Source organism: Gouania willdenowi, chromosome 1 (genome assembly GCF_900634775.1).
Source record: "Gouania willdenowi chromosome 1, fGouWil2.1, whole genome shotgun sequence".
In the NCBI taxonomy this organism is placed as follows: domain Eukaryota; kingdom Metazoa; phylum Chordata; class Actinopteri; order Blenniiformes; family Gobiesocidae; genus Gouania; species Gouania willdenowi.
Window position 1 is genome coordinate 25514020 of NC_041044.1, and position 27542 is coordinate 25541561.

A 27542-nucleotide genomic window follows, 5' to 3' on the forward strand; every position below is an offset into this window, starting at 1 on the left:
TTACCTATTCATTTGTAGTGGTGTGTTCAAGTTGTTATTTTTCTAAAAGCAGTATGCAACCCATGACTGCACTTCTTTAGATGAAAGGTATGAAGCTGTATACTAAAACTTTGTAACTAAATCGAGTCAGAAATGTCTTTGGAGTCGACTTTTAACTTTCAGATACAATTAGTTACAACAGAACTCAGATAAGAAGATGAGATGGAATAAACTTTGAAAGAATAGATAAAACAAAGGCAGGTCATGTGGGCTATGAGGAAGTCAAGCACTTAAAAAGCTTTTAAAATTTGATTTTGATGGGAAGTTATTCATTACTCAAAAGTATTATATATTTAAATATTCAATTTTGATATGAAAAAGGTGATTATAACTAAAAACACTGGGTCCCAAGTTCCTTGGCATTGTCCATCATTCTCCATTGCTTTGTGTTTCATCAACTAAAGGTGGGACAACATATCATGTGACCAGGGGTGGAAAGTAACATTTACTGTCATTACTGTAATTGAGTTGCTTTTTTTTCTACTTTTTTTGAGTACTTTTTAAAATCTGTAATTGTACTTTTACTTAAGTAAATTTTGTTTCAAGTAACAGTACTTCGCTACATTGGAAATATATTCCGTTACAGAGTAAAATAAATCCAGCACGCAGACGGGAGTCTGCTCCATAGATATAATATACTGTGGTGTAATTGTTTTACATTTGTGCAATTGAACGTACCCTAGAGCTGTTGTTAGGATCAGCTAATAGAATGTGTATATGTCTATGGCCTGCTCTGTTGATTCACATAACTTCACTCACATTTTTGCATCGCGACAAAGTGACAGCGCTAAATTCAGATGGAGGGCAGGAAGTGAAGCTTGGGAATCTGCCGTCTGAAATCATCAAAATGCCCTTGTTTTGTGGAGTTTTACGGCTGCTCTAATCGTTCTAACCGAGAAAAGGAAAAGAGATTTTATAGAGTACCGAAAACCTTTGTTCACAAAGGTGAGAAATGTAAAAAGCTCACAGAAAAGTCGATTTTATATCTACGTCTACGTCGGGAGGAGCAGAGTCTGCTGATGCCCGTGTCTGTAGTGACCCCTTGGTCAGAGGTAAAAATACTATGTGATCTACTGCTCATTAAATTGTATTATGGTGAGCTTTTTACAAAGACAAAAAGTTTAGTTGAGTAGAACAGGTCATACCCAGAGTAAGTGGTATGTGCAGATAAAGTCAATTAAAAACATGGTTATTCTTCCATAACAATTTTGTGGCTATCTTTTCCTTTTTGAAAAAAATCTCATATTGTATCGCTATTGTGAGCCCATTGTCGTTCTTTCAAATCGTATCGTGAACTTAGTGTATCTACCATCAACTAACCCTAACTACATATGACTTTAAACAGACTCAATGTACTTTTGGACATTTGAAATAAAATTAATTGTTATTTATTCAAACTACCTAATGGTTCTGGGATTATTATTGAAGGCACAGCATTCTCAGTTTGACAATGGTTGTACTGTGCACACAGTGTGGATACAAAGTATGAATTGTTCTGCTACTATTTATGAATCCAAGTTCCCCCTTTGTCCGACTAGAACATTAGAACATTCTAATCAAGAGAATTTCTGTCATTTTTTTTTTTTTTTTTTTACTATTTTTTTTTGTTGTTTGTTCTTTTTATTATTCAGTATATTTTTCTCTTATTTTGTCTGTTTTTGTTGGCGTTGTTGTGTGTTGCTGGTAGTATTTGAATCATTCTATCTCAATGTGTGTGTTTTTTTTGTAACGTTTGTTTTTTTTTTCCTTATGTCGTTTTGTATGTTTTGTATGTTTTTTTTTGTAGGGATCTTGGGTATTTTTTTCTCACTCATTTACTGCGTCTCTGTGTTGCTGGTAATGGTGAATATTTTTAGTGTGTTTATGTTTTTACTGTCATTTTGTGTTTTTTTGACTGTCTGGTATGTTGAGGTTTGCCTCCTCCTCTTTATTCCCTGGTCTGTCTGTCTGTCTGTCTGTCTGTCTGCCTGTTTGTCTGTCTGTCTGCCTGGTGTAGTCACAATGAAAGTGAAAGGATAATGTGAGCTATAAGAACGCGGAGTCCAGGAGACCCACCAACACTCATCACCGCGACTCTCACTCCTGGTGATGCGTTGTCGGACGCTGTCAGGTGAGTTGAAGCTTCTGGGTCGATATTTGAAGCTTTAAAACACAGTTTACCGTGTGTTTGTTGTTTATCAGAGGACGTAATGTCAGTGAGTGCTTAGGTTTTTTTTTTTTTTTTTTTCTTGTAATACTTCTTGTAACTGACGTGTTGTGATGAAACTTGAATGTTTTTAATATCTGTCAATAAGTCAGTTTAAATGAATGAATGTAAAAGAGTGTTTCAGTCAACATTGGGTTGTGGACCTGGCAGCTAAAACAGGTCAAAGTGCGCTCTCTGATTGGACAGCTGCGTGTGACGTCACTCATAAAACATTAAAACATTAATTATTAACTCCAACGACGTCGTTGTTTGACTTACTTACATTATATGGACTAAGAGGTGTAAAGAGTACTGAAATAGCCTACCTTAAGTAGAAGTACTACTAAAGTAGAAAGTAGCTTAATTAAATACTACTCAAAGTAAAAGTTAGTACTTACTTTCACCCCCACGTGTAATCTTGGTAATAAATCTTGCCACTGTTCCATTGCATACAGTAAACATCTCATGTATAAACTTAAAAAAGAAGAGATAATATCTTGCACAATTGGAACTTATTTTCCACAGAAGCATCTGTATAAAATTAAATGTTTGTCAAAAATGTATAGTATTTATTTATTTATTTTCTTTTTAGAAAAAATAACAAATTAATTTAATTCCAAATTAAAAAAAATTCTCAGGCTCCAAGTGTAGCTAAATTTATTAAGTCTAAAACGGAGAAAACCACAGGCATTCAATGGCCTAACCCTAGTGCATTACGTTTAATCTGATTGCTCGGGCTATGATGTGATGCATTTGATTGTTGTCTGGTCATTTAATTTTTTATAGTTTCTCAATGTCTGTTGATCATTTTAAAACAAAAAATGAGGATTTATTCAGTAACGGTTTAGTGTAGAAATGTAACAAATCACTTTACTTCTTTTAAAACATACTTAAGTACAAGTAAAATTACTGAATAAGAATTGAACTCAAAACAGCACAAGTAACCGTAAAAACAACTCAATTACAGTAACGTGAGTACTTCACCTCTGCTAAAGTGTTTGACCAAATCTTATTGAGGCATTTCAATCAGATGCTTTAAAAAAAGTGTAAAAACTTGACGGTGACTCCAACCCTGTAGTAGTGCCAGGATTTTGAGGGCATCCAGAACGTTCTGTTTCAGCAATTTTCTGCAGTACAGATACTGCGTCCCAGGCAACACATAGCTTGGCCTTTCCAAGTTGAAAAATTCCAATCTCTGCCTTCAATGGTCAAAAGAATTAATGTTGGTGTGAATAAAACTGTGATTATTCTGAATAACTATCAGGACGTCAGAAAATTCTGAGTTCCACGTTGCATGAGGACAGCGACTTCCTGGTGATGATGCAGCCTGTGGGAAGGCTGAAGAGACCACACGTGAGGTACAAGCTGCTGATTGGCTGAGAAGCCTTCACACGAAGCTTTACTCTGGCTGCTCATTGGATGAACGACACCTGGGTGGGCCTCGATCAAAATGTGCTGACCAACAAACACTTGGCAACAAAGAGGAAGACACAGAGCGGGCTCTGCTACAAGCAACTGCTACAAGTCCCCAGTGCCAAGTGACTTCACCAAGTGCAATGCCAAGCAGCGGATGGAGCAGTGTAAAGCGCACCAACACTAGACTGTGGAGCAGTGGACACGTGTTCTATGGACTGACCAATTCCACTTCTGTTTGGTTTTCAGATGGTCGATCCCACTGTGACATTTGGAGGACGAATGATGGTATGGACCTGGTTTGTAAGAATATATCCAGTACTGTAGTCATTTTGTTGACAAACACTACAACCTATGACGAAAAAATATTCATCAACAAACCTTTTTCACAGGCAAAAACTTCATAAAAACTAAATATAGGATAAAGCGTTTTGCACAGGGCCAACAACCCTACCTGTAAAAAAGAAGCATTAATGACCACGAACCAAAACATTCACTCAGAATGTGATGGTGAGGGGTCGTCGATGGCCTGTGCTCCACCTGGAACAATGGGCGTAAGTAAGTTAGTCAATGAATTAAAAGGAGACAAAAATTTTAGAGTGGAACAAATGGAAAAGTGATCCATCAGAATTATTGTTTTTGTGAGACAAGTTGGGAAGAAATCCAACTGGAGTGAATCTTTTGAGGGTAAGTAGATCTTTGTGGAAGCAGGACCCGAACGCATGCAAATGTTTTGCTGTGCAGCACGCTGCACTGAGTGCACCCGGTTCGATTTCAACGACATGCCTTATGAACAACAGAAATGTCAGTGCTTGGTCTGGGATAAAAAAGAATATTGATATCTGGTCACTCTTCACACGTGACAACAAGGACAAGAAGACCGTCTGTAAACTGTGAAGAGCAAGAATTGCTTTGAAAAACACCACCAACTTGAAGCGACACTACAGACACCAAGAAATACATGTGAAGTTAAGCATTCCTGGCTAAAGTTACTTTATTAATACACCACCGTGTTCCAGCTAAACTTGGAATAAGATGGAAGCTAAAAGAGACTACCTCTGAACTGTGTTATATGGAGATTAGCGCACAGACTAACTCGTTTTTGTGATGTTTCCATCCAAATTGAGCTTGCAAATGAATGGCCATGCACTACAAGAATTGTGTTCAGAAGAGCACATTTGGATTGGATTAGACATAAGAAATAATGTGTGTCATACATTTTGTCAGCATAATAAAAAAAGTCTGAAAGAATTCATCATTTTGAACTTTCCAGTCTATTTATTTTGGTGTCATGAGTTTCCTTTATCTACTGGCTTTTGCATTGTGTGATCTTTATTCCTCATTTTAATTCATCTTTTTACTTGGACTTGTGAGTATGTTTGGTATCAGACAGTTGTAGATCTGCATACAGGGAGAATAGGATCGAAGAATGGTGCTTTTATTTAGTTATATAACCTGTCAGTAGACTTGTACAAAAAAAGCTACATGAGAATTCTGGAGGAAGTTGCATGAACTTTTGGCTTCTTGGATATTTGTAAAAGAGAGAGGGCTGTCTTGGTGCGAAAGTTCTCTCAGCATTTGTCCCAGTGGGACCGCCCCCTCATTTATAATGTTGAGAGCCACTTTTTGTTACATAGAATTTTCACACAATTATGCTCAGGGAGTGTCTTGTAAATCTGTGTCTTGTTGGAAGTGAAGTGTTTCCAGTCTGGCTTCAAAAAGGAGGGTCTGACACTGAATAACACACAGCTGCAGGTCATACCAGGACAACATTTGTCATGAAAGGAATAGCATACTTTTAATCAGTGTATTTTAATCAATTTATTATTATTGACTTAAATCTCAAGAGGGACCTGTGAATATAGGAAGCCAACAGTAATAACAATAAATATAAATTGACATTTTACTTTAGGATAATTAATACAATAACTGTTAAAAAAAAAAAAAAAAAAAAGAGAGAGAGCGAGAGAGAGAGAATAGTCAATGATCCAGGCTGATCAAAAGACAAACAATTAAGGAAAAGCAATCACAAATGCAAACATATCATTCAAACTACAAAATTAGTGCTATGACTACAACAGATTTTAAAATCGGAAGAAGAATTTCTTTTATTGTAATGAAAACTGTATTAGGCTTGGTATTGTATAAACTTCTTTGGACCTGTTAGTGTTTCAAGGCTAGACCTTTCTGTTTAAATATCACTGAGGATGTGTTTACTGAAAACGAGAGTTAAGTGTTTGCAGTAGTGGGCAGGTCATTTTCAGTTCATGAAGACTACTTGTAATACTATTGTCCAGCTGCAATTTTCTTGATTTAAACTATTAACTAATCTGATAGAAAATGTCAGATACGATGACAGATCTACATGTTATAAATAGTTTTAACTAAACTAATTTTTAAAGCTCATTAAAATACATGGAGATTTATCATTTTACCATTTGGTATTTCTCGCATTTGTATCAACTGTTTTTTAAGTAATCAATACTATTCTTATACTTTTGGTCTCTAAAATAGTATTTTGTATGCTTTAAAGCATTAATAGGAAATCATTTTGGACTAAACCAATACCCAGATTCAAGTAAACTAATTTTGTGTTTATTTCATACTAAGGGAATTAATCATGGGAACTGAAATTGTGTGTAGTTTTACTGACATAGTGCATAAATGGTAAGGTACCGATGAGGTTTTATCATTGTTGGCCTTCAGTCGGCTCAATGCAGCCTCTATGTGGGGTAACTTAAATTTTTTTACACTGGAACTAACACAGAATGCTGTTCGTTTACTAGTTAAATATGAAAAGGCCAAATTCAGAACTCAGGGATCAAGCCATTAGAACCATGACTGCTTGTTTGTGCTTATTAGAATATACCTAAATAGATTATTGCAAGTACAAGGTAACAGAAACATTACTCTAAAATCTTTATTGGCTTCGTCAACAATTATTCTCCTTGAAGTCATATCACGACACTTAGATTTCATGGTGAAGGATTTCCTACATATTTTTGTTCAGTCACTAGTTTATTAAATAGACCATATAACTCCAATCAAGAGCAAAGGTTAATTATCCAACACTACAACAGTGGCCTAGTCAAACACAGATTTAGATCTTTGATTGGAAAATCTTTGGAAAAATGAAGCGATGACGGTGCATTGACTCTCTCATCCAACCCGATGGTGCGTGAAAGGTTTTGCAAAGAGGAACTGCTCAAATATTAACTTTCCAAACTTGCAGTATTAGAGGCTTTCACTGCTTCCATTAGTGCTTTTTGCAAAGCTGTGTGTACATGTTGTTTGTGAATATAGCTGTAAATAACAAAATGTAAAGCTCTGTGAATCCTTTGCAGGTCTACTGAAGAATACTACACTGTAGTGCTCAAACTGGTCCCAGTGTGAAACTAATTCTTTCGAATTGTCTTTTAGATAACGAATCATGGCTCGCAGTGGTCTCCTCTGGTTTTTCACTGTTTACCTTTCTACGTTACAGATTCAAGCAGGTACATTTGTTTATTCACTTAGAATTAGAATTGTTAACTTCTGTCTGATAACATTGTAATACTTTATTCTTTTTATAGCTCTTGTAAATGTAGATTGCACTAAAGAAAACATCGGAGTTTTTGGCCAACAGTCTATGCTTGAGTGTGTCGTCACTTGCAAAATTAAAGGAAAATACCCCAAAATCTTAACGGTCGTATGGAAGAAAGATGGTGATGACGATCCACTGCTAAAATACGATAATGGAAAACTAGAGCATTCACCAAGATACAGTTTGGCTGTTCCATCCTGGAATGGAAACAATATGAATGTATCTTTACTCATCACCAACACTGAGATGGCTGATGAAGAGGACTATACCTGTATGGTGATTACAAACAGTGGTTCTAAGACGAGCCTCACTAGCCTAAAGTTGAAAGGTAAAAATCATTTTTTGATACAAGTTGACAAGAAATTCATGTGATTACATTTTGATTAGAATTATTTTAGACGTCAAAGGAGCTTCCTTGTCAGAAAAAATAGTATTTCCATAACAACAGTGTCATGTTATGTGCATCGTGTGTTTTCAGTGTCGGCAGTATTGTGCCATAAAATCACAACAGTGTAATTTATCACAATATCATACTTGTGTCTGAACTTACGTCAAAGTACAGTATTCACATTTGCATGTGTTTTTGTTGTCTTCGCAGCCAAATACAACCAACCAACTATCGAGTTAAGTGACGAGAAAAATGATCCAAATGATGAAAAAAGCCTGATTTGTCGCACTGATGGTGGTTACCCAAGAGGAGAGCTTCGCTGGTTTAGTGGAAATGATGAATGGACAAAGAGCTCAAAGATGGAAGCCAATAAGATGAAAAATGGTCTCTTTAGTATCACAAGCCGCCTGCCTCTGCTGCCAGGATCCACGTTCCCCCCCCCAGTACACCTGTGTGGTCTACAACGCCAGCGGAAGCATAGAGGATGCAGCCACGTTTGAAGTGGACGGTGGTATGTCTTTGAACTTAACGTGTGGTATCTTTAAAAGCTGCTCTCAAACACAATATCTGCTCTGCAGTAAAAAAAAACTCTCTGTTGGTAATCAAAGCAGTATTGAATTTGATTCTTCATTGTAGAACAAGATCCCTGTAAAACAAGTCTAGTTGGAGCCACAAATCAGGCACTTTTAGCTCCACCAGAGTTTTAGATTTGTCTCAAAAGCTGAAAGACTGACACAAAAACCTGAACCTAAAAGCCAAACACAAGACCAAACCTTTGATTTCTTATTTTGTTCCGTCTTAAAGAGTAACTAAATCCCTGCTTTCTCCTGACCTGCCACTAGAAGGGAAATAAAAAAAAAAAAAGCCTTAATTATGGGCGGGGCTTCTCGACACGCCCAGTCTATACTATAAAATCTCCAATGAACAATCTATGCTATGTTAACTAGCTACTTTCAATTCAGTCTCTCTCAATCCAACCTGCTCACAGATTGTAGAGCCCACAGGTGCTAGTTTTTATAAAAGAGGCGGGGCTAACGGTACTTGTTTGTGACGCAAGATGGTCCCAAAACATCACATGATCTTGTTCTCAGCCAATAGCAAAAATCAATTGTAATAGTCGTGTGTTAACCCATAGAGGGCAGTCACTCTGACATTTTACAACAAAATATGCCAAATTAAAATACTTTGACTAAAATGTTGAGAGTTGGACCAGGATCAGTCAACAGCACTAGTTCATACACACATACATTTGTATTCAGCAGAAAAAAAGTAGTTTTGGGGTTTGGTTACTCTTTAAACAGTGTCTGTTATGGCATAAAGTAGATCAGTGTTTTGTGTCTTTCTGTAAATGCTGCCTTGTTTAGTTTTTGTTCTGCTTTGTGAGAAAAACAACCAGCCTGATCTTTTCCTGTAGCTGCCACTGAGATTATTATCCACATAGTTTCAGTGATTGTGCAAGCGTGGACTGCTGGTTATTTTTTTAACCTTTTCAACAAAAGCTGCTTTGGCAGGCAGCCAGTGATGAATCAGGAGTAAAAAGGAAAGTGAATGTAAACTGTTTGGGTTTTCCAGAGGAACATAAAATACACATAATCCAGAGCTTGTATGATTTTAGTTTTTAAGGTCATTTAAAGTAACAATGCAGCTAATCCAATGTTCTACTTTGATTTATTTAGTGATGGGAGCATCAAATATGAAGAGTTCAAACGCAAACGTAGTTGCCCCTATGGTGACCATCGGGTCGCTGCTTGTGGGGTTGCTGCTCTTGTTGGTGTTCCGTAGAAAGTTCTTTCAATGTGAGTAGACCTCTTTTTACCTCCTGCACATTTTTACATTCATAATACCCATGCCTTGTGTTCCATTTTGCATGTTTGTTCCTTGCAACTGAGTGTAAGCTTTTCAAAAGGGAGATTTAGTCATGTGCTTTCTGTTAAAAAAGAAGTTGCAGTGCTCCGTGTGAACGTTAAAAAGTGGAAAAACCTGTCCGGTCTCTAGCTTTAGGGCACGCCACTTACAATGGGAAAGTACACTGGTTTCTGTTGCTCCACTGGGTGAGGCAGTAAACGTTCCTCTTAAATGTCTCATTAGTGATGTGGAATTTTTGATTTTGGATATCTTGTAAAGACCTGTAAGAAGACACTACAGTGTGTGCTCTCACTTTCCCACAGTTTGTTGTATCTTGTTTAGCAGTTTAAGGAGGAGCTACATGATATTAAACAGTTGCTCATAAAGTTTTTGCTGAAGTCACAATTTTAAGAGATAATCTGATTTGAACTTGTTTGTAACAGTGTTTTACTTGGGAATTTAGACGTTTTTCAGCTAAAATGTATAAATAAAGATCTGAAGTCACATGTACATGTATCTTCCTATTCAATCCGGTTCTTCTCATTGGACCTAACATAAGTTCCTGATTCCTGGAACCGTTTGTCGCGGGTGAAAGTTAAACACACTACAGTGCAGATGGGCCAATCTCATCACAGCGGGGGCCACAAAAATGTGATTGCGTGATCCGTGGGCAACATTATCAACATTCACGTCAGCCTTTAGAATAATGACCGATCTGAGGAGTCATCAAGGAAGGAACAAATTGGTCTGTCGTTGTTTTGCGCATTTCTCTTTTATTTAGTATATTTTTTCTTGCTGTTTGTGTGTCTTCTCAGTCATCGTCCCCCCCATTTGTATGCTTTTGTTATGTTTGTAATCTTGTGTGTTTGAGTAATTTTGTCTATTTTGTTGTCGTTTTGTATATCTTATTTGTTGTAGTGGTTTTGTGTGTTTTTGAAATTATTCTGTGTATTGTTGCTGTTGCTTTTGGTGTTCGGAGTCATTTTCTGTATTGTTTTGATCATTTTGTATATTTAATAGAATTTTTGTAGGTGTTTGTGTATTTTGTGTTGTCCTTTTGTGTATTTTGCTGTACTATTTGTGTTTTTGTGTGTATTTGTGTTACTTTGTGCATTTATTTTGGGGGCGCTGCAAAATGAGTCTTGCCAGTTGCTCGTGTCTGCACTACAGTGAAAGTTTAAAGTAGATGAAGGAAATGGGCATTTAGTCTGTTCTGCTCTCAACAAAATAATGGGTGATTGGGGGTGAGTTTGTGAATCCAGCTCTAATCTGTCATCATGAAACTGAAACCAGAGTGTTTACACACAATTTGTCTGTTTATAAGTCACTAAATATGTTAAAAGTCAACTGCTAAACAGGTCTTTAGTTTATGTATTTATCAATATTTACTGATGGGCATCTTTCTCTACCTCAATGGTATTATCTCACAGAATCCTTCTTAAAAGCTAAAACTGTTTATAATTATGAAAAACTGCTGTCATTTCTTCTAAATGGTTTGAAATGTAATCATTCACATCAACCCATGTACCTTTAATTCCCATGTTTTGACTTTTTATTTCAGGTAAACGCCGTATGGATTACACAAGGGACGAGGATATTGAGGAAGGTGAGTGCAACTTTCTATAGTGTGACAAATGATGACTGCTGTGAAGCTAATGCAATATGACTGTCAGCATGCAGTGCAATATTAATCAGGCTCCTGTCATTAATGTGTCTCCAGGCGAGCTGGAGAATATGAAGACTGATGCCGACACATGCATAAAGTCTTGAGGTAAACAGATTGCATCAAAATTACATGTTCACGTTATTATAAGAGGATGGATGAATAATAATAATTTTTTTTTAAAACATATTTTGCAGAGTGGATTCTACCATTTATTGGCAGCTTCAGAATTCAACACATCCTTCACTCACCTGCAACGCTGTGCCTTTGCTGTATATATAGGCTCTATATCCCAACAGAACTTAGATCACCGTGATTTATCAAAGGGCAAACTTATTCAAATTTTACAGGCCGCAGCTGTAAAATAACATTTCCAATCGTCATGCACTAATAAACGGTGCAAAACTCCAAGCAATGAGGATACATTGCCTTCACGCACAGTCATTTAACGCGTTTGCCTCTAATGAAAATGCAGTGTGGGCGTATCAGCTTTGGGCGGCAAAATATTTGGAAGAGGGAATGCAAATACATTAACGCAGTATGCGCAGTCACATTTATCAAACTTGGGCCTATTTGCGGTGCCTGTTTTGTCTCATGTAGTATCTCCCAAAGGCAGGTAGTAACTCACAGCATTACGCACAGAGATTAGGCTGCAGTGAATATTGCCAGAATACACAGCGGAAACGAAAATAACGGATGTTAAATGCTCCAATTAATATTTCTAGTATCATAAATATTTGGTGAAAATTAATTGAAATAAAACCAATGTCTGCATTAACAGCCACCAATGGAACAAGCACTGTGAAATGGGCCTGGTGTGGCGTCTGGTGTGTGACGCTCCGGTGCAAGAATGTCTTTCTTAGATGAAAGACATTGTGCACTGAGGTAATGTGCTGAGCGCACGGAGGAGCAGATGACATCTGTGCTCCAGGCGCAGCGTTCCACAAGGAGAAGCTCCGCCCCCACCAGCAGCTCCTCCTACGTCCCCCCCTCCTCTTCCTGTCTTGGCTGCACAGATTTGGTTCTGGGGCCTCACATTGAGTAGAATCTACACTAAAAGTGAGTGTACGTCGAAAATGTGCTATGACTAAAGAAAAAAAATTGATTTAGAAAACCATGCTGAGTTCACCTACATGCACTTTACCCCCTTATAAATCACAGCCCAGCTAGAAGTTTGTACAGGAGAATTAATTTAATACCTCACCCTCGACACACCCACATTCTGCCATTAATGTCAATGCAAAGTGGTGAATAGTTTTTGCATCTAAATGAGCTTCTGACCAAAGAGATTCTGCAAGCTCAGCCTAGGAGCCACTGAACAGCACATGAATACGTCACCCTACACCAGCCTCAAGCAGCACACCAGCACACGTTTACAAAAGAAGGCCTATTTAGTTAAGCCACATGTAAGAAGATAATATTTACAAACCGGGTTACGCAGAACCCAAATGAAAAGAACATAGGTCTTAGCCAACTGAGCCAAACTAGAAAAACGTATAACTAAATGAACCACTCTAGCGTTGGTCTCGCTGTTAAACTGTCAGCTGTCAAAGGACGGATTACGTGGTGTGTGCTGGTTGGAGCGTGGTTAGGATAACCCACCCTCTGAACCCTCTCTGGCCCCCTCTGACGTCCCTTTGGGTCTTGTTCTAGCCGGCCTCCACCGAAGCTCAGCCAATCCAACGTGGACCCGTTTCTTCCACAGACCACGCATGCAGTCTGGGCTGTTAATAGAGAGAGACACCTCCAGCGCACAACACAGGAACACAGTTAGAACACAAACAAAAATATGACATACAACAACAGTCGTAACATTAGTGAGGCCAGAAAGATTCACAGTAGTCGTCACTGCTGTAAACGCTGTATAATGTGACCGAGATGAAAAGACCTTCTCAGATGAAACTCATAAATTCGGGAAGTTGTTGGTCCACAACAGGCTTGCACATGCGCAGGCACAGCTTACCACCTCCATGCTGTGCAGGGTGGTGGTGGCGTGCTGCTTTCCACACAGACTGTAGGGTCAGGATACATGGATCATGTATCGATGCCATTGTGTACCTAGTTTGTCCGATTGTGTTCAAATTTTATGGTTTTATGTACATGCATTAATTTTCACTCAGGAAGTGGGTGTGGCTTATCGCCAGGCTAGCCCTGTGCTCCTTTAATAGAGTTTTCACCTGCACCAATTTGCGCTGCAATCTTAGTAAATTGCCCTCAGCAGTTAAGGAAACAGCACCACTAAATTATTTAGGCACAGGACATTTATCGCCCTTTATTTCATAAATCCGCCCCATTGAGTCTGATCATGGTGAGTTTTTCAGTAGCCTGATTTAATTGTGCTTTATAATCTGTGACCATAAAAAAAAAAAAAAGACTTTCACACACACATTGATGTGGGTGTCATGTCTTTGGCAGCTTGTGATGATTTTTTTCTGCAGTTATTACCTATGCCTCTTATGTAAAAACTAAAATGATTTTGAGCATACCTTTTTGAATGTGAAAGCTTGTGTTGCTTGTATGGGTATTTTTGTTACATTGTATTAATTATTTGTGTATGTAAATTAGAAATGAACGATCAGCAGGGCAGGAAACGTATTCATACGGACCTAATTTGCAGTTTGATTCAGAGTGTCTTTCAGAACTGTTTTGATTTTTTAATTTTTTTTTTTAAAAGTGGTTGTACTTGATGAATTATTTGCACCATGTGGAGTTTTTTTCTAGGTTTATGATAAAGAACATATGTGAATACATGATGTGCATAATTATACATGAAATCAATTGAACCACTGTATCCAATGTAGCCAAAACTAAAGTGATGATTGTGAGTTTTCTGAATGATCATTTCTCTTATTGTCATTGATGGACAATTTGTTAATCAGTCCAGATATATTGATACTATCAATGACCTTTGAGCCATACGTCAATACTGTCTGCACGGAAACACATTATAGAAAGTATGAATCCATGATGCCCATTTTGTTTTTCTGCTGTAATGGGTCAACCAATACAACTACAAATAGACTACACAGTTTAGCTAAAAGGATAGCAGGGGGCTAACTAACAGCATAGATATGAGCGTTCCATAGTTGAATGTTGCCTTACGTTGTTGTTGTTGTTGTTGTCGTCCTTGCTTCTGACAGTAAAACAAGTTGCCCCCTGAAGACAAATGAAAACCTTGATTTGCTGATATCATAGGGGTTAGAGTCTCTCAACAACATTCTTTTATAACAAGTGTGGTTGATGATTTACAGGAAGGAAAGAAAAACAGGCAACGTCATCATGTACCAGTAGTCCCCAAACAAGATTTACAAGGTTTGACAACGACTGATTTAAACAAGGAAATTTGTCAATGTCTAAGCAATGTAATGGATTTTATTTTTGTATTCTATTTGTTGATATATTGTGAAATTTGTGATCTTTGAAAGGAAAATCAGCAAAGAAAGTGGATTATAGGCCATACCTGCCAGTCATTGCCCAATCTTGTCTGATCTCAGAGGCTATAGAAGGCTGGGCCTGGGCAAGTAGGGGGGGATCACTGAGAATTCCAGCTGCCACAGTGGAGTTCTAGTGGTGTCTGTCGTTGTGCCGTTAGGCAAGGCACTTCACACACATCGCCTCTTTTGAATGTTGCGTGTGAGTGAGTGGTAATCGGAGGGGCCGATGACGCACTATGGCAGCTGTGTCTACAATAGTAGCTTACCACCACTGTGTGTGTAGTGAAAGAATAATGCAATGTCATAAAGCGCTTTGACTGTCTCTGAAAAAACACTATAAATCCAGTGCATTATTATTATGAAGTTGTAATAACGGGGTACTTCAGGATTATACATGGGAGGAACTTTAACATGTGGAGTGAATGGTGCGTTACATTCAGAGGAAAGATATAATGTTGTCTGTAGCAGAAATTCTCCAAAATGGGTCATTGATTTTACTGAAACCACCTCTATGTTGTGATGTCCTGGTTTTCTCCAAACTAAATCTTTCCACCTATGTTTTGTATTGTAATTTTTTCTCATATGTATTTTATAAGATCACGTGTTGTACCTTTGATTAAAACTGATTAAAGAGCTATATTTGTACATTTCTGTATTACTTCAGGACTTCTTCAGTTTAATGACAACCAGACAATGGCAGAGGCTTTAAAACCAGACACTGACTGACTGAACTGTAATGACTTCTTACACAGTATAACCCAAAGCTGCCATCTAATGGTTAAAACTGGGTAAGACTTGATTCAATCACAAGAACAGAGTAATAAATCAAACGTTTAGTAGTGTCTGCTTGATACATCACAAGCAGGATCGAAGCATAAGAAAATCCCAGGATTATATGTACAATAAAAACATATAAATACAGTACATGACAGTGTGGACATTAATCCAATCCAAAGCAATTAACCTTTATTTATAAAAGCACTTTAAAAACCCAGGAAGAGTGGGAAAAAGTTGCCTTTATTTTAAACATTCATGTTTTGATGTGAACATAAAGCTCCTTGGTGTGAGAACAGAATATAACAAAATATTGGTATTTCATACAGCCTCCATTAGAGCTAGATGTTACTGGAAAAAAGGAACAAAACTGTCTGAGGCTGTCAGCTTATTAAAGATAAGTTATGAAATAAATATAAAGCTTAAAACAATACCAGAAGATTCCAACTTAAGAAAAAAAAGACCCTGTTAGTTCTGACATTCTGTGCTGATGACCATTCTGAGAATGATGGTGTGAAGGACAGAAATCCAATGAAGAAGAAAAAGGAAGAAAAAAAGCTCATTCTTCATCAATTCTACTGACTCCACCAATCGTAAACAAGTTTCAAGATCAAAAATGTGTAAATAGTAGCGATAGATGCTTACAGGAAACCACACCATCGCTCCCCAGTATACTGTACAGGAAGTAAAATCCATTTTAACTTCACAGTGTTAAGTTGGTTTGAAGCAAACCCTGGAGGTGCAGTCCATGCTGCAAGATGGTGTTTCTTTGTGTGCTCCTGCTCATCATCTGTCCATCTGTGACTTCAGGTAAGCACCAAATTCAAAATGTTAATTAAAAGCTATTTATGCATGTTCATTTGACTCTTCAGTCTCTGCTATTATCATGTTTTATCCTTCAAACCTGCTCTAGAGAGATTCATCTACAAAGAGTATGGCAACAGTGTGACTTTTACATGTTCCTCCATGGGATGTCCCAGCAGCACAGACGAGTATGTTGCGATGTATGTCTACCATGAATTTATCACACGGAAAGAAGTGCTTTTCTCAAGCAAATATAGTCCAGATTACACTGTGGCTGAGCGACCACGATACAAGGGAAGAATTCAAACCAGCAGTTCCTTCAGAAACCGATCCATCACCATCAGTAATCTGACTGTGGATGACTCTGGAGTCTACACATGTGTCTACAAGGACGATGCTCACAGACTGAGCCAGTGTGATCTCTACTTTGTTGTGATAAAAGGTGAGTTTCTCTCAGTCTCTTCCTGTGCATAGTAAGTCATTGTGAAGGTCATAAAGTGCAGTGATATTGCTGCTAAACATGATTTAAAATCATCAATTCACTACAACCAAAGTAGTACAGTGTATTATTCATTCGATAAATGTGAGAAGAAGTACTGGCATTTATCTGTGAATGCATTTGTTGTTGAGGTTAACCTTACCACCACAAGACTCATGTTTCCCTTCTTTATGGCCCAGTTTCTCACACTATGGGTGAAGTGCCAACACCAAGTTTCTGATTATCTAAATGTCTTTGGGTTACCAGTTTATGAACTTGTAAATTAAGACACAATTATACGCTTAAATATTTAGATCATTATTTATGTATTTTTAAAACAAATTAAACAATATGTTTGGTTAGTTGTAATAAACATGTGTCTTTAACTCCTATGAATTGCTACTTTTTGTTGCTCTTTTATTCCCATTAGCTTTTATAATTTACATACATTCAAACAAAAGAAGTGGAAACTGAAATGTTCTAATACCCAAGATTGGAAGCACCAGGAAGTGTTTTTGTTCGTCTGTATGTGGAGTTAAATTATGGAACGGCCTGGATTCAAAACAAAAGCAATGCCAAAGTTTTAAATCATTTTATAAGCGTATAGTCTGGTCACAGTTCAATGAGGGTGGGGCTTAATCCAACTAATAGACTATTACATACTGTATGGTTAGTGTTGTTTTTAAATGCTAATTGAACTGAATGGAACTCATTACCATTGTCGGTATTTTGCATTGTTGTATATCTTAGTTACTGATTATTAGTTAGTCAGTTTAATTTCCTATTCTGTTTAGTATTTATTTTGTATTTCTAGAATTTCAAACAGACAGAATCAATATGGTGAAAATTGTATGATTAAGAAATTCACACTCCCCTTTGAGCAGACATTTATTGCAATTATAAGTGTACATGGATCTTATCTATTTTTTTTTAGTTTTTCTCTGTTGGAGTTTTCTTGTACACCAAATCGTTTTTTTGTCCCTACTCGAAAAAACCAACGAATGAAGGGAATCATAAGCAACAAAAATGTTGATTGCTCCAATAAAAAGGGGGTGACCTTTAACTTGGCATCTGACTAGATCTAATTCAGGTTGGAAGCAAAAGGCATGTCCTGTTCTAAAAGTCTCTGTCCTATCACACAGGAAACGCATCGTGTCCATTGACTACAGGCAAAGAGAAGACTACACTTCTGATGTTGGTAGTTTTAGCATGTCTCGTCGGCATCATGATAACCACAATGATTCTCCTGTTTGTCTTTCTGAAGGTACGTTAATGTAGTCTGTATATGGGGAAGTTTTGATGCACAGCAGTGGTTTCCTTGATCAGTCTGTCATGTGTGCACTATGAATATGGCCACTGCATCTAAAAGCACATAAACCTTTGGTCACAGGATCATCAAACTCACTTGCACATATTTAATTCAACCTATAATAATAATAATAATAATACATTTATTTATAGAGTGCTTTCAATCAAAGTGCTGTACATCAATCACAGTGCAATACATCAAATAGATCAGCCATTAAACATATACCGTATTTTTCGGATTATAAGGCGCACTACCAATGAATGGGTCTGACTGGGTCTATTTTCATACATAAGGCGCACCGGACTATAAGGCACACCGGTTTGTTATTATTATTATTATTATTATTATTATTATTATTATTAAGACACATTAAGCGAAACAAAATAGATAAGTCAAACTTTGTTCAACTCATTAACAATAACTCTCAACATTGTTCAGGTTTAACACATAAAATACAGAACAATACACTCACTTTTTCAGTTCAGTATGTTGAAGCACAGTACTGGTACATATCACTCCGCGAGGCGCCTGACTACGGTAGCCCTAAAGTGCCAAAAATCCATCAAGCAGTGCAGCTCCATAGTTTATAAAACATTTTGACATATTAATTTCATACATAAGGCGCACCTGATTATAAGGCGCACTGTCGATTTTTGAGAAAATTAAAGGATTTTAAGTGCACCTTATAGTCCGAAAAATACAGTACTCATAATCATAATAATAATATGAAAGACATGCATAAAACAGGAGTTTTAGGACTCATACGTCACAGTGTACAAATAGGTTTTTAACTTTGCCTTAAAAACATCAATAGAGGAACCAAGCCTAATTTCAACAGGTAAGCTGTACCATAGCAATGAAGAACAAAATGAAAGAAGCATGTTCCCCAACACGGACCTTTGGAACATTCAGAAGCCCAGTCCCCTGGGATCTCAAGCTCCGAGTTGGAACATATGGGTTCAACAGATTTAACAAGTAAGATGGTCCAATGCCATTTACTGGTTCATACGTTAACATCAGTACCTTACATCTACTCTGACCTGAACTGGTAGCCAGTGAAGAGAGGCCCAGCACAGGAAGAATATGCTCATATCTACTGAACCAGTGAGAACCCAAGTGGCTGCATTCTGTACCATCTGTAGACCATGAAACTCTTTTTGGGCAAGCCAGACAGAAGCACATTACAGTAGTCTAAGCGTGATGACACACATGAATGAATCGCTCTAATCTTGGCAATATTTCTGAGATGAAAAAAAGGCCATCTAGTCACCCTCTTTATATGACAATTAAATGAGAGCATTTGGTCAAAGAGCACGCCAATTCTTGTCTTTACAATGAATATGTCATGAGTCTGCTTATTTAGTCACTCCCTGTTCCTTGATTTTGCCTGTTCCTGCCCAGTTTTCCTGCTCTCCACAGCTGCTCCTCATTCCCTCGTCAAGTCGGAGGAGGTTATATATACTCCCTCAGTTCACTCAGTCTCTGCTAGATTGTCAACCTGTGAAGAGAGACTTTCAAGCTCTTTGAAATTATTGAGAGTTCCTGATTCTGATTGTAAAGTGTGGAATCTGTGTTCCTTATTAATAAACAAATCCGATTGGGGAATATTTCAGTTATCCTCCTTGTTTTGTTTGGGGCCCGTTTATTCAATCTTTTAGATATTTCAGTTTCTTCCTACTCCTTCCTGCGTTGCATTTGAGTTCTTCTGTATACCTGTGCTAGAATAACATGATCGCCCACTGACAGGTTGAGGTTATCAAACTGCTGATTTAAACTCGCAGGTTTAAACCTATCATCCCATTACATTTATCCTCCCTAGTAATGTCTAACATTAATGTCATTTTTACTACCAACAGGTGAAGCAATGGAGAAAAAGCAGGAAATTAAGAAGAGGTGCATCTCAGCTTTCCAATGTGTACGAGGTGATGACCAAAAATGGTTTCCAACATGTGGAAGTTCCAGAGCAGTTCTCAGAAAGCCCAATTGATGTAGAGTAAGATAGACATTGTTTTTAACCTTTTATGTTAAGCTCTTTTCTAAAAGAACGTAACAAGAAAAGGCAAAAAGGCTGAAACGAGTAACTAACTATTATTTAGATACTGATGTAGTCAACAATCTGTGTTTTTCGCTTTTGAGGGGCTACGTGGGTGGAAATGAAACTACTCTGAAATAAAAATGTGCATTGATGTTTAACAATTTAGACTTTCCGTCATGAAAAAACAGTAAATCCTGTAAATAGATAAGCTATAATAATTAGATGTAAGATATTTAAAAATTGATTTGATAACAATTAAACACATATTAACATATAATCCAAGAAAGCCTTTTTTTAATTTTATTTTTGATGCTGTTGATATTTGATATTTTTACCATTCTCATGCTTTGTCTTATTGGTGTTTGAAATAAATGTTGCCTGACTTTGGAATGTGTGCGTAATGCATGTGCTTTCTTTCCGATTTCAAGCATTTTTTGGAAAAAGAAGATAAGCATCTCATGTGTTTTTAAGTAGAAAACAGGAAGTGCATGAGAAGTTTCAGCCCCCATGCTTTAAGTGGTTAGGGGCAAATACCGCATTGCCTGGTGCCACCATGCTCGACATGTGTGTGAAAGAATCAGTTTGTATATGGTCCCCCTCATTCTGTCAGAATCTTTGGTTTTTGGAGTTTCAGTTATTTATTAAATGTTGGTTTTGCCCCTGGTTCATTTCAATTCCACAGTTTGTTTGTGGGCTATAATGTGAGAGCTTATTATTTCATACTGGGTCCTAATGTTAATTCTATGTTAGGTTTCATTGGGTTATTTAGGACGACAACAGGGATGCATTCTTGCATCAGTCGGTCTTATTTGATTTATTTCACATGCAGTTCAAAACTCATGGATTCACACACACATAATAACCTCGTAGCTGTTTAACAAATGCTTAAACACTGAATGTTTGCTGAGTGATTCTGACTCTATCACCCTGTCATGTTTATGATATGCATATTTCTGCTCTGTTACCTCTGCACCCTGTATAATCCAGTTAGCCACTTTAAACAAATACATGTAAACATCTGATTCCTCTGTTGAATGGAGTGCAACAATAAATCCCTATATTTCTGCACTTCTATCTGTTTTAAGACACATTTGACACATGGATATAATATTTAATACAGCGTTATTGATCAGTGGGTGGTTCCTGCTGATGAATCCAGATTCCTGCCACCACACATGTACAGTATACCTTTAATGGGAAGAAGAAGAAGAAGAAGAAGAAGAAGAAGAAGAAGAAGAAGAAGAAGAAGAAGAAGAAGAAGAAGAAGAAGAAGAAGAAGAAGAAGAAGAAGAAGAAGAAGAAGAAGAAGAAGAAGAAGAAGAAGAAGAAGAAGAAGAAGAAGAAGAAGAAGAAGAAGAAGAAGAAGAGAAGACATTTCAGGACAAAGACAAACATTTATTGAATGTTTTAAAGGAGAACAGGTTGAATGAAAACAATATGAAGGTGATATTCAAATACAAACTCCAAAATATACGATAAATGCAGTTTGAGTTGTTAAAAAATATTTTGTGATCATCAATGTGTAACAACCGTTGGTTCAGGGCAGACGTTCTTCCATCTCAAAGCAATGCTCTTGAAGAATTTAAAGTTTTACATTTGGCCAGAAGAGTGCAGCATTTCACAGTCTCTGCCTGTGCCCTCTTTAACGGGTCATTTTGTTTCCTTTTTAAAAAGCTGACAATTTTTTTTAATTTTTTTTAAAGAGGACTTTTTTTTTAATGTTTATTTTTTTATTTGTTCCTTACATAAAAAACTCAGCCCATAAGGTCCTGTTAGCCAAAAAATGTAGAAACAGTGTCAAGAACAAATTATTAATGAAATTATATTATAATTAAAGACAAAGTGAAGACTTTATATCTCACTACAGGTTACAGACTTTGTATTTTATCATGTTATGTGCCGTGGTGTCTGTCTGCAGAGAATCTGGACCATCTCAACAAACTTCTTGCCAAGATTTTGGCTCCGTCACATAAAAGCGTTGATTTTGCGCCTAAAGGTTGTTGTGTTCCTTCCAGTCTGTCCCATCGATTTTTATCTCTGTGCAAACCTCACTTATTGTAGTGACTGGGGTAAACACAAAACAATGCAGCCAACGATGGTGGATAGCCTCAGTCTAATAAATCCGTGCGTAAAATGTGCCATCCGTGCGTAAACACGCGTCAGCGCCTCTGTCCCCCTCCCTCCACGCTTTTTTTTAAGCTACGGTCGTGCGCTCAAGTTCCACAGCATCCCTCCATGTGCATCACTGAGCTGATCTCATCTCACGGCATAACTCCAGTATCACACGGTGTCGTCACGCAGTGAGAGCTGCACAGGAGCAGGAAAAAAGTGCAACTAACTCCACTCCAGAGTTTGGTCTCCAAAAGAGAGCGAACCGGACAGATCCAGGTCTCTTCTGACTCAAGTCATCCAGCAGGAGAGCATGAAGAAGACTCCCAACTCAGGTAGGCTTAAAGGGAATCATCTAAAAACGATGCAGGTCTTATTTACTAAATGCATAAAATCGACTCTGAAAAAAAACAAAAAAAAACAAAAAAAACAAGCAGAGGTATGATTTAAAATCTGCAGGGATATTTTTATTTTATTTTTTTTTTTAGCATCACAGCTAAAGAATAATCCCAGTCTGTTTCATAAATGTGTGAGATGATTAAGTATCTAATTAAAGTAGAAATGTGATCTGCTCATTTTGTTTTCTATCAAATCTGTGTTAGGTGTTGAAAACCAGCATGAAATATTTTTGCATACTTGCAAGATTTTTAATTAAGTGCATGATCAGCGAATAAAATTGAAAGAAACTGATGATTTTTAGGTATTTTTAAATACTTTTAAACACCACTGTAAAGAGTCTTAAACTTAATATGACAAAATTGACATCAAGACATCAAGACACGAGATAGTTAACATACATTAGCAAGGAATCTGCCAAAGATTTTAAAGCTACCGGTAATTACCAATGCTGAGGATATTTATTTGTTTGTTTATTTGTTTTTTTAGCAGGATTACATCAGAATTTAACTCATTTTGACAAAATTCTAACCAAACATAGACCTCACGCCATGGAAGATTCCATTATATTTGATCAGATCGATGTACTGATTCTGGATCAGTTTGAAAACTTCATAAATTCATAAAAACAGAAACTATTGGACCTATACATGTCCACACATTTACAGAATGATGATAATAGAGGAGCTACAGTCAAAAAGCAGCTCTGCTAAGTGACCCATCACTGCACTAAATCCTCAGAAAGGTCATTGGAGGTCATCTCTACGAATGAGACTAAGATATTTGTGGTGAAAAGCACTTTGTGTCATGGATCTCTGAAGTTGTGTAGGTTCATAATAAAATGTGTGCAGTGCAGTGAAGCAAGCTGGATGTGCAAATGGAGATGAATAGACAGCAGATACGTCTCCATTATGTGGCATGGCGCACAAAGAGCCCTGATCCTGCAGCACGTCATTGGTCAGGAAACCTTTATCCAGAGTGGATCTGCAGTTTGACTGAAATAGAGGAACTTTCTTCAAAGGATCCTGATAATAAAAAATAAAATAATTTAGACCAGAGATGGGCAACTCTATCACAGCGGGGGCCAAAAAAATGTGATTGTATCTGATCCGAGGGCCACATTATCAACATTCATGTCAGCATTTACAATAATGATGAATCTGAGCATTAATATAGGGGTAAAAAAAAAAAGGATTTTGTCTTTGTGGTTTTGTAGTTTTGTCAGTTTTATTCATTTTGTGTGTTATATTTTGTGTTTTTTTTCTCTTATTTTCTGCATTGTTGTTGTCGATTTGTACATTTTTGGGGTCACTTTCTGTATTTTTGTTGTTATTTTCTGTATTTTCCTGTCATTTTGTGCAGTTTTGTTGACAGTTTGTGTGTTTTTGGAGCTGTTCTGTAATGTGGTGTTTGTGTTTTCGCAGTGATTTTGTTTGTTTAAGTGGTTGTTGTGTCTCTTTGTTTATCATTTTGTTGTTTTATGAGTCATTTGTGTATTTTTGGATTGAAGTCAATTTGTCATTTTCTATGTTTTGGGAGTTATTTTGTGTATTATGTCGGGCTTTATATTCCTTCCAACTTCTTGAAATACAATTTTTGGGGATTTGTTTTGGGGGGCCACACAAAATTAGGCCGAGGGCCACATGTGGCCTCCGGGCTGCCAGTTGCCCCTGTCTGATGTAGACCATTATGTGTTAATTTGCTATATTTGATCAAATAATGAAAATGAATGGCTACTCCATGCTGCATATGCACAGATATCTGTCATGCATTTTATTCTGCTTTGTTTATTTCTATAAACAACTTGTTTTGCTGCGTTATACTATATTTCTATCTGCATCTGAACAAAGACATGCATCTCCTGAACTTTCATTCGTAGTTTATTTAAGGTCTCCTAATGTAGACCTATTTAACTTGTCAGAAATATTTCATCTGGCTTTTCTCTCTCTTTCTGGGCAGTATGTTTTTTGTGGATGAGTGTACAGCTCCCTAGGGAACCCCCAGAGTCAGATGCACCTCGTCATCTTCATCACCGTCATCTGTCCTGCACACTCTGACCTTCTACGTAAATGTATTGGATGCTTCGGGCAGCACTCTCTCATAGATGTAGTGTAGCTTTGTGCACATGAGCAGCAGCATTTCCTATTTTTAACATTCGCTCACACACGCGTTGGTGCATAGCTCTATCTGTTTTCTGTGTGTGAACTGTGTGTCAGTTATCAGTTATTGTGTGTCAGTTAGTCACATTTGTGTGTACAGAGCTGTATATTGGCTCAGGGGAGGTGAAACAATGTGCTGTAGATTAAACAAACACAGAAAGTGCGTCAAACGCTGATGCTGCTGTGGCTCGTCTCAAAGTCCAGAAAAAAAAAAAAACACATCTCTGGAGATTCAGGATTTGCTTTGGAAGATCTTTAGCAGAGTCGGACCTGAGGTGAAACTCAGTTTACGTCAATGTTTAAGCATTGTTGAAAATGTGTCCAATGTGCCAAATTCCAGAGGTAAATAATCAGCTGTGCAGTGATAGTCTGCAGCACTCTGGGGAAATCTTGTCTATTTAAGGTGCAGAAAAGCAGGACGGGTCACGAGGGGTGAAGCAGCGGCCTGTTACAGAAACCTTATCACACTTTCAGCTTCTGGAAGTTTTCACCTCAATAACGTGCACTGACACAATTCCCTCAGTCTTTCACCACTCTGGTTTGATTACACAGTAGGTGTGTCACGTTTGTGTGTCACATTTGTCAGCATAGTTGCTCCCTTACTTGTGTGTTTTGTGTTGGCTGAGTGACTTAGAGAAATGTTAGATACTGGATTGACTCAATGGTTCCTTTGATCTGCAGTTTCTGTTCTGTTCAGTTCTAGAACAATTAAAAACACAACAGCTGGCAGCTACACGCTCCCTCTGTTAGCGTGAAGATTATAGCTCCTTAATGATCAGATATCAGCAGAGGTGTAAAGTGTACTGATTATTCCCGCTCAAGTAGAAGTACTGTCACTTGATTGAAATTGTACTCAAGTACAAGTACAAGTAAGTCATACATAAAATACTCAAGTACAAGTAAAAAGTAGCTCAATGAAATGGTACTCAAAGTAAAAGTTACTACGAGTTACTTTCACCCCCACGTTTATTGTTGGTAATAAATCTTGCCACGGTTCCCTTGCATACAGTAAACATCTCATGTATAAATTTAAGAAGGAAGAGACATAATTATACCACAATTGGAACTTCAATAATTTTCCACAAAGGCATCTGTATAAAATAAAAGGTTTGTCTAAATGTACAATTATTTTTTTAATAAAATAACACCAATAAATTCAATTCAAAATAAGGAAATAACCAGCATTCACTGCTGTTTTGGTGTGGTACATTACGTTTAATTTGAGTGGTCGGTTGTAATGTGATGCATTTGGTTGTTGTCGGGTCATTCAATTTTTTGTAGTTTCACAATGTCCGTTGATCATTTAAAATAATAATAATAATAATAATAATTTACTCAGTAACGGTTGGGTGTAGAAATGTAACAAATTACTTTACTTCTTTTATAACCCACGTTTTCCTTCTGAATACATATGTATTTGGGTATTAAGTTGTGCTTTTTATTCATCCTCGTCTCACTCTTCACATTATTTCAATTTTACGTATTTAGCTGTAAATTGTCAGAGTTACTGGCCTCTAAGGGTTGAACGCCAGCTATTACAAATGAATTCTTCTATTGGCTGAAGTGGATTCTTTAGATTCCCCTGCGTCATCACTTTGAATTTTGTTTGAATTTTTGAGACTCTACATAATGGTTCAGTGGGTGAAAAGTAGGTGAGTTGGTTCCGAAAGAAAGAAAGAAAGAAAGAAAGAAAGAAAGAAAGAAAGAAAGAAAGAAAGAAAGAATTGTAATCCAACCCAAGAACAATGTGTCCCCCTTTTTAAGTACCATGAACTATACATTTTCGTAAAGTGCGGGGGCACGCCTATGACATGACAAGGGTTCCTAGTTACTGACGGGCACGTGGTGTTTGCATAGGCTCCGCCCCTTCCCTTGTACAGGGTCACTACAAGAGCAAGAAAAGTACATGTATCCACAAAAGCAACTCAATTACAGTAATGTGAGTACTTGTAATCCATTACTTTCACCTCTGAGAGTTTTCCATTGCAGAGAATCAATAAGGTTGATAAGAAGTATAAAGGCATGAGCATGATTAAGTAACCTTCAGGCCCTGGAACACGTAATAGGAGAAAAAACACTTATTCAACATAACTAATGCTAATAATTTATGGTTACCTGCCTTTTTCTAAACAAAGCACTGTAAATTTATACAATTTTTTTCCAAGATAAAAAATGAGGACTCTATATTTATATATTAGTCTGATATAAGAATTACAGTAATGTGAGTACTTGTAATCCATTACTTTCACCTCTGGATATCGGTTTGACACAAGCAAAAAAATATCCCACAAAAAGTATCGGATTATATCGGCCTGCACCTATAATCCTGCACTCCGATACATCATTTGTTTTTATTGGATTTATTTATTTCTTTTAATATTTTTAATTTAATTGCAGATCATTTGTATGTTTAATGTTAAAATGTAATGAACTCATTTGTTAATAATAAATGGGTCAGTTTTCCTCTGTTGGAGACACATATTTGGTATCGTGCCAGAAGTGAAGAGCTTGTATCGGACTTTTCTCATGGAGCAACATTGGTGTCAAATGATCTGTGGAGCTGAAGCATCTCATAGTTGAAAGTGTGTTTTTTCTCTATAGGATATATTTGACCTTCTGCACGTTCTCTAAGCAAGCGCTTAGCATGAAGCTGTGGATTAATGGACAGATGTGACTGAGAGCAACCATCATTAGTAAAATGATAAAAAAAAAAAAATTCAATCTCAGACTAGGAAGCATCTTTTCAAAGCTGATAAAAACCAAAACTCTGGGTAAATAATGTGTGATTTTTCCACTCACCCGTGGCTAATTTTCACAACAGCTGGGAGCCTTGTTTACATTTTCAGGAAAACCCAAAGAGACCTGGACCCTGTTGTGTGTAATGAAGTAAAGACCCTGTGCTGTGTTGTCCTCTCATGAATTGTGACC

General features: G+C 37.2%; 3 protein-coding genes across 3 annotated transcripts in view; all 3 read left to right on the forward strand.

Annotated features, from left to right (window-relative positions):
* The first annotated feature begins 1993 nt into the window (after positions 1-1993).
* Positions 1994-15195, forward strand: LOC114470099 (butyrophilin subfamily 1 member A1). Its single transcript, XM_028458146.1, is given in 9 exon segments — positions 1994-2149; positions 7058-7131; positions 7210-7548; positions 7819-8042; positions 8044-8119; positions 9285-9404; positions 11015-11059; positions 11174-11224; positions 11314-15195. Coding segments are annotated over 7 exon segments (918 nt in total). The 5' UTR covers positions 1994-2149; positions 7058-7067; the 3' UTR covers position 11224; positions 11314-15195.
* An 844-nt stretch (positions 15196-16039) lies between these two features.
* Positions 16040-20688, forward strand: LOC114469951 (uncharacterized). Its single transcript, XM_028457921.1, has 4 exons — positions 16040-16134; positions 16238-16570; positions 17749-17870; positions 19772-20688. Exons 1-4 carry the CDS (start codon positions 16083-16085, stop codon positions 19910-19912), a joined length of 648 nt encoding a protein of 215 aa, XP_028313722.1. The 5' UTR covers positions 16040-16082; the 3' UTR covers positions 19913-20688.
* Positions 20689-22182: 1494 nt separating this feature from the next.
* Positions 22183-27542, forward strand: part of septin9b (septin 9b) — a 77288-nt gene continuing 71928 nt past the window's right edge. Inside the window, exon 1 of the mRNA XM_028475450.1 lies at positions 22183-22394. Within this exon, the coding sequence (XP_028331251.1) occupies positions 22373-22394 (22 nt within the window). The 5' untranslated portion in view covers positions 22183-22372. The remainder of the gene's footprint in view (positions 22395-27542) is intronic.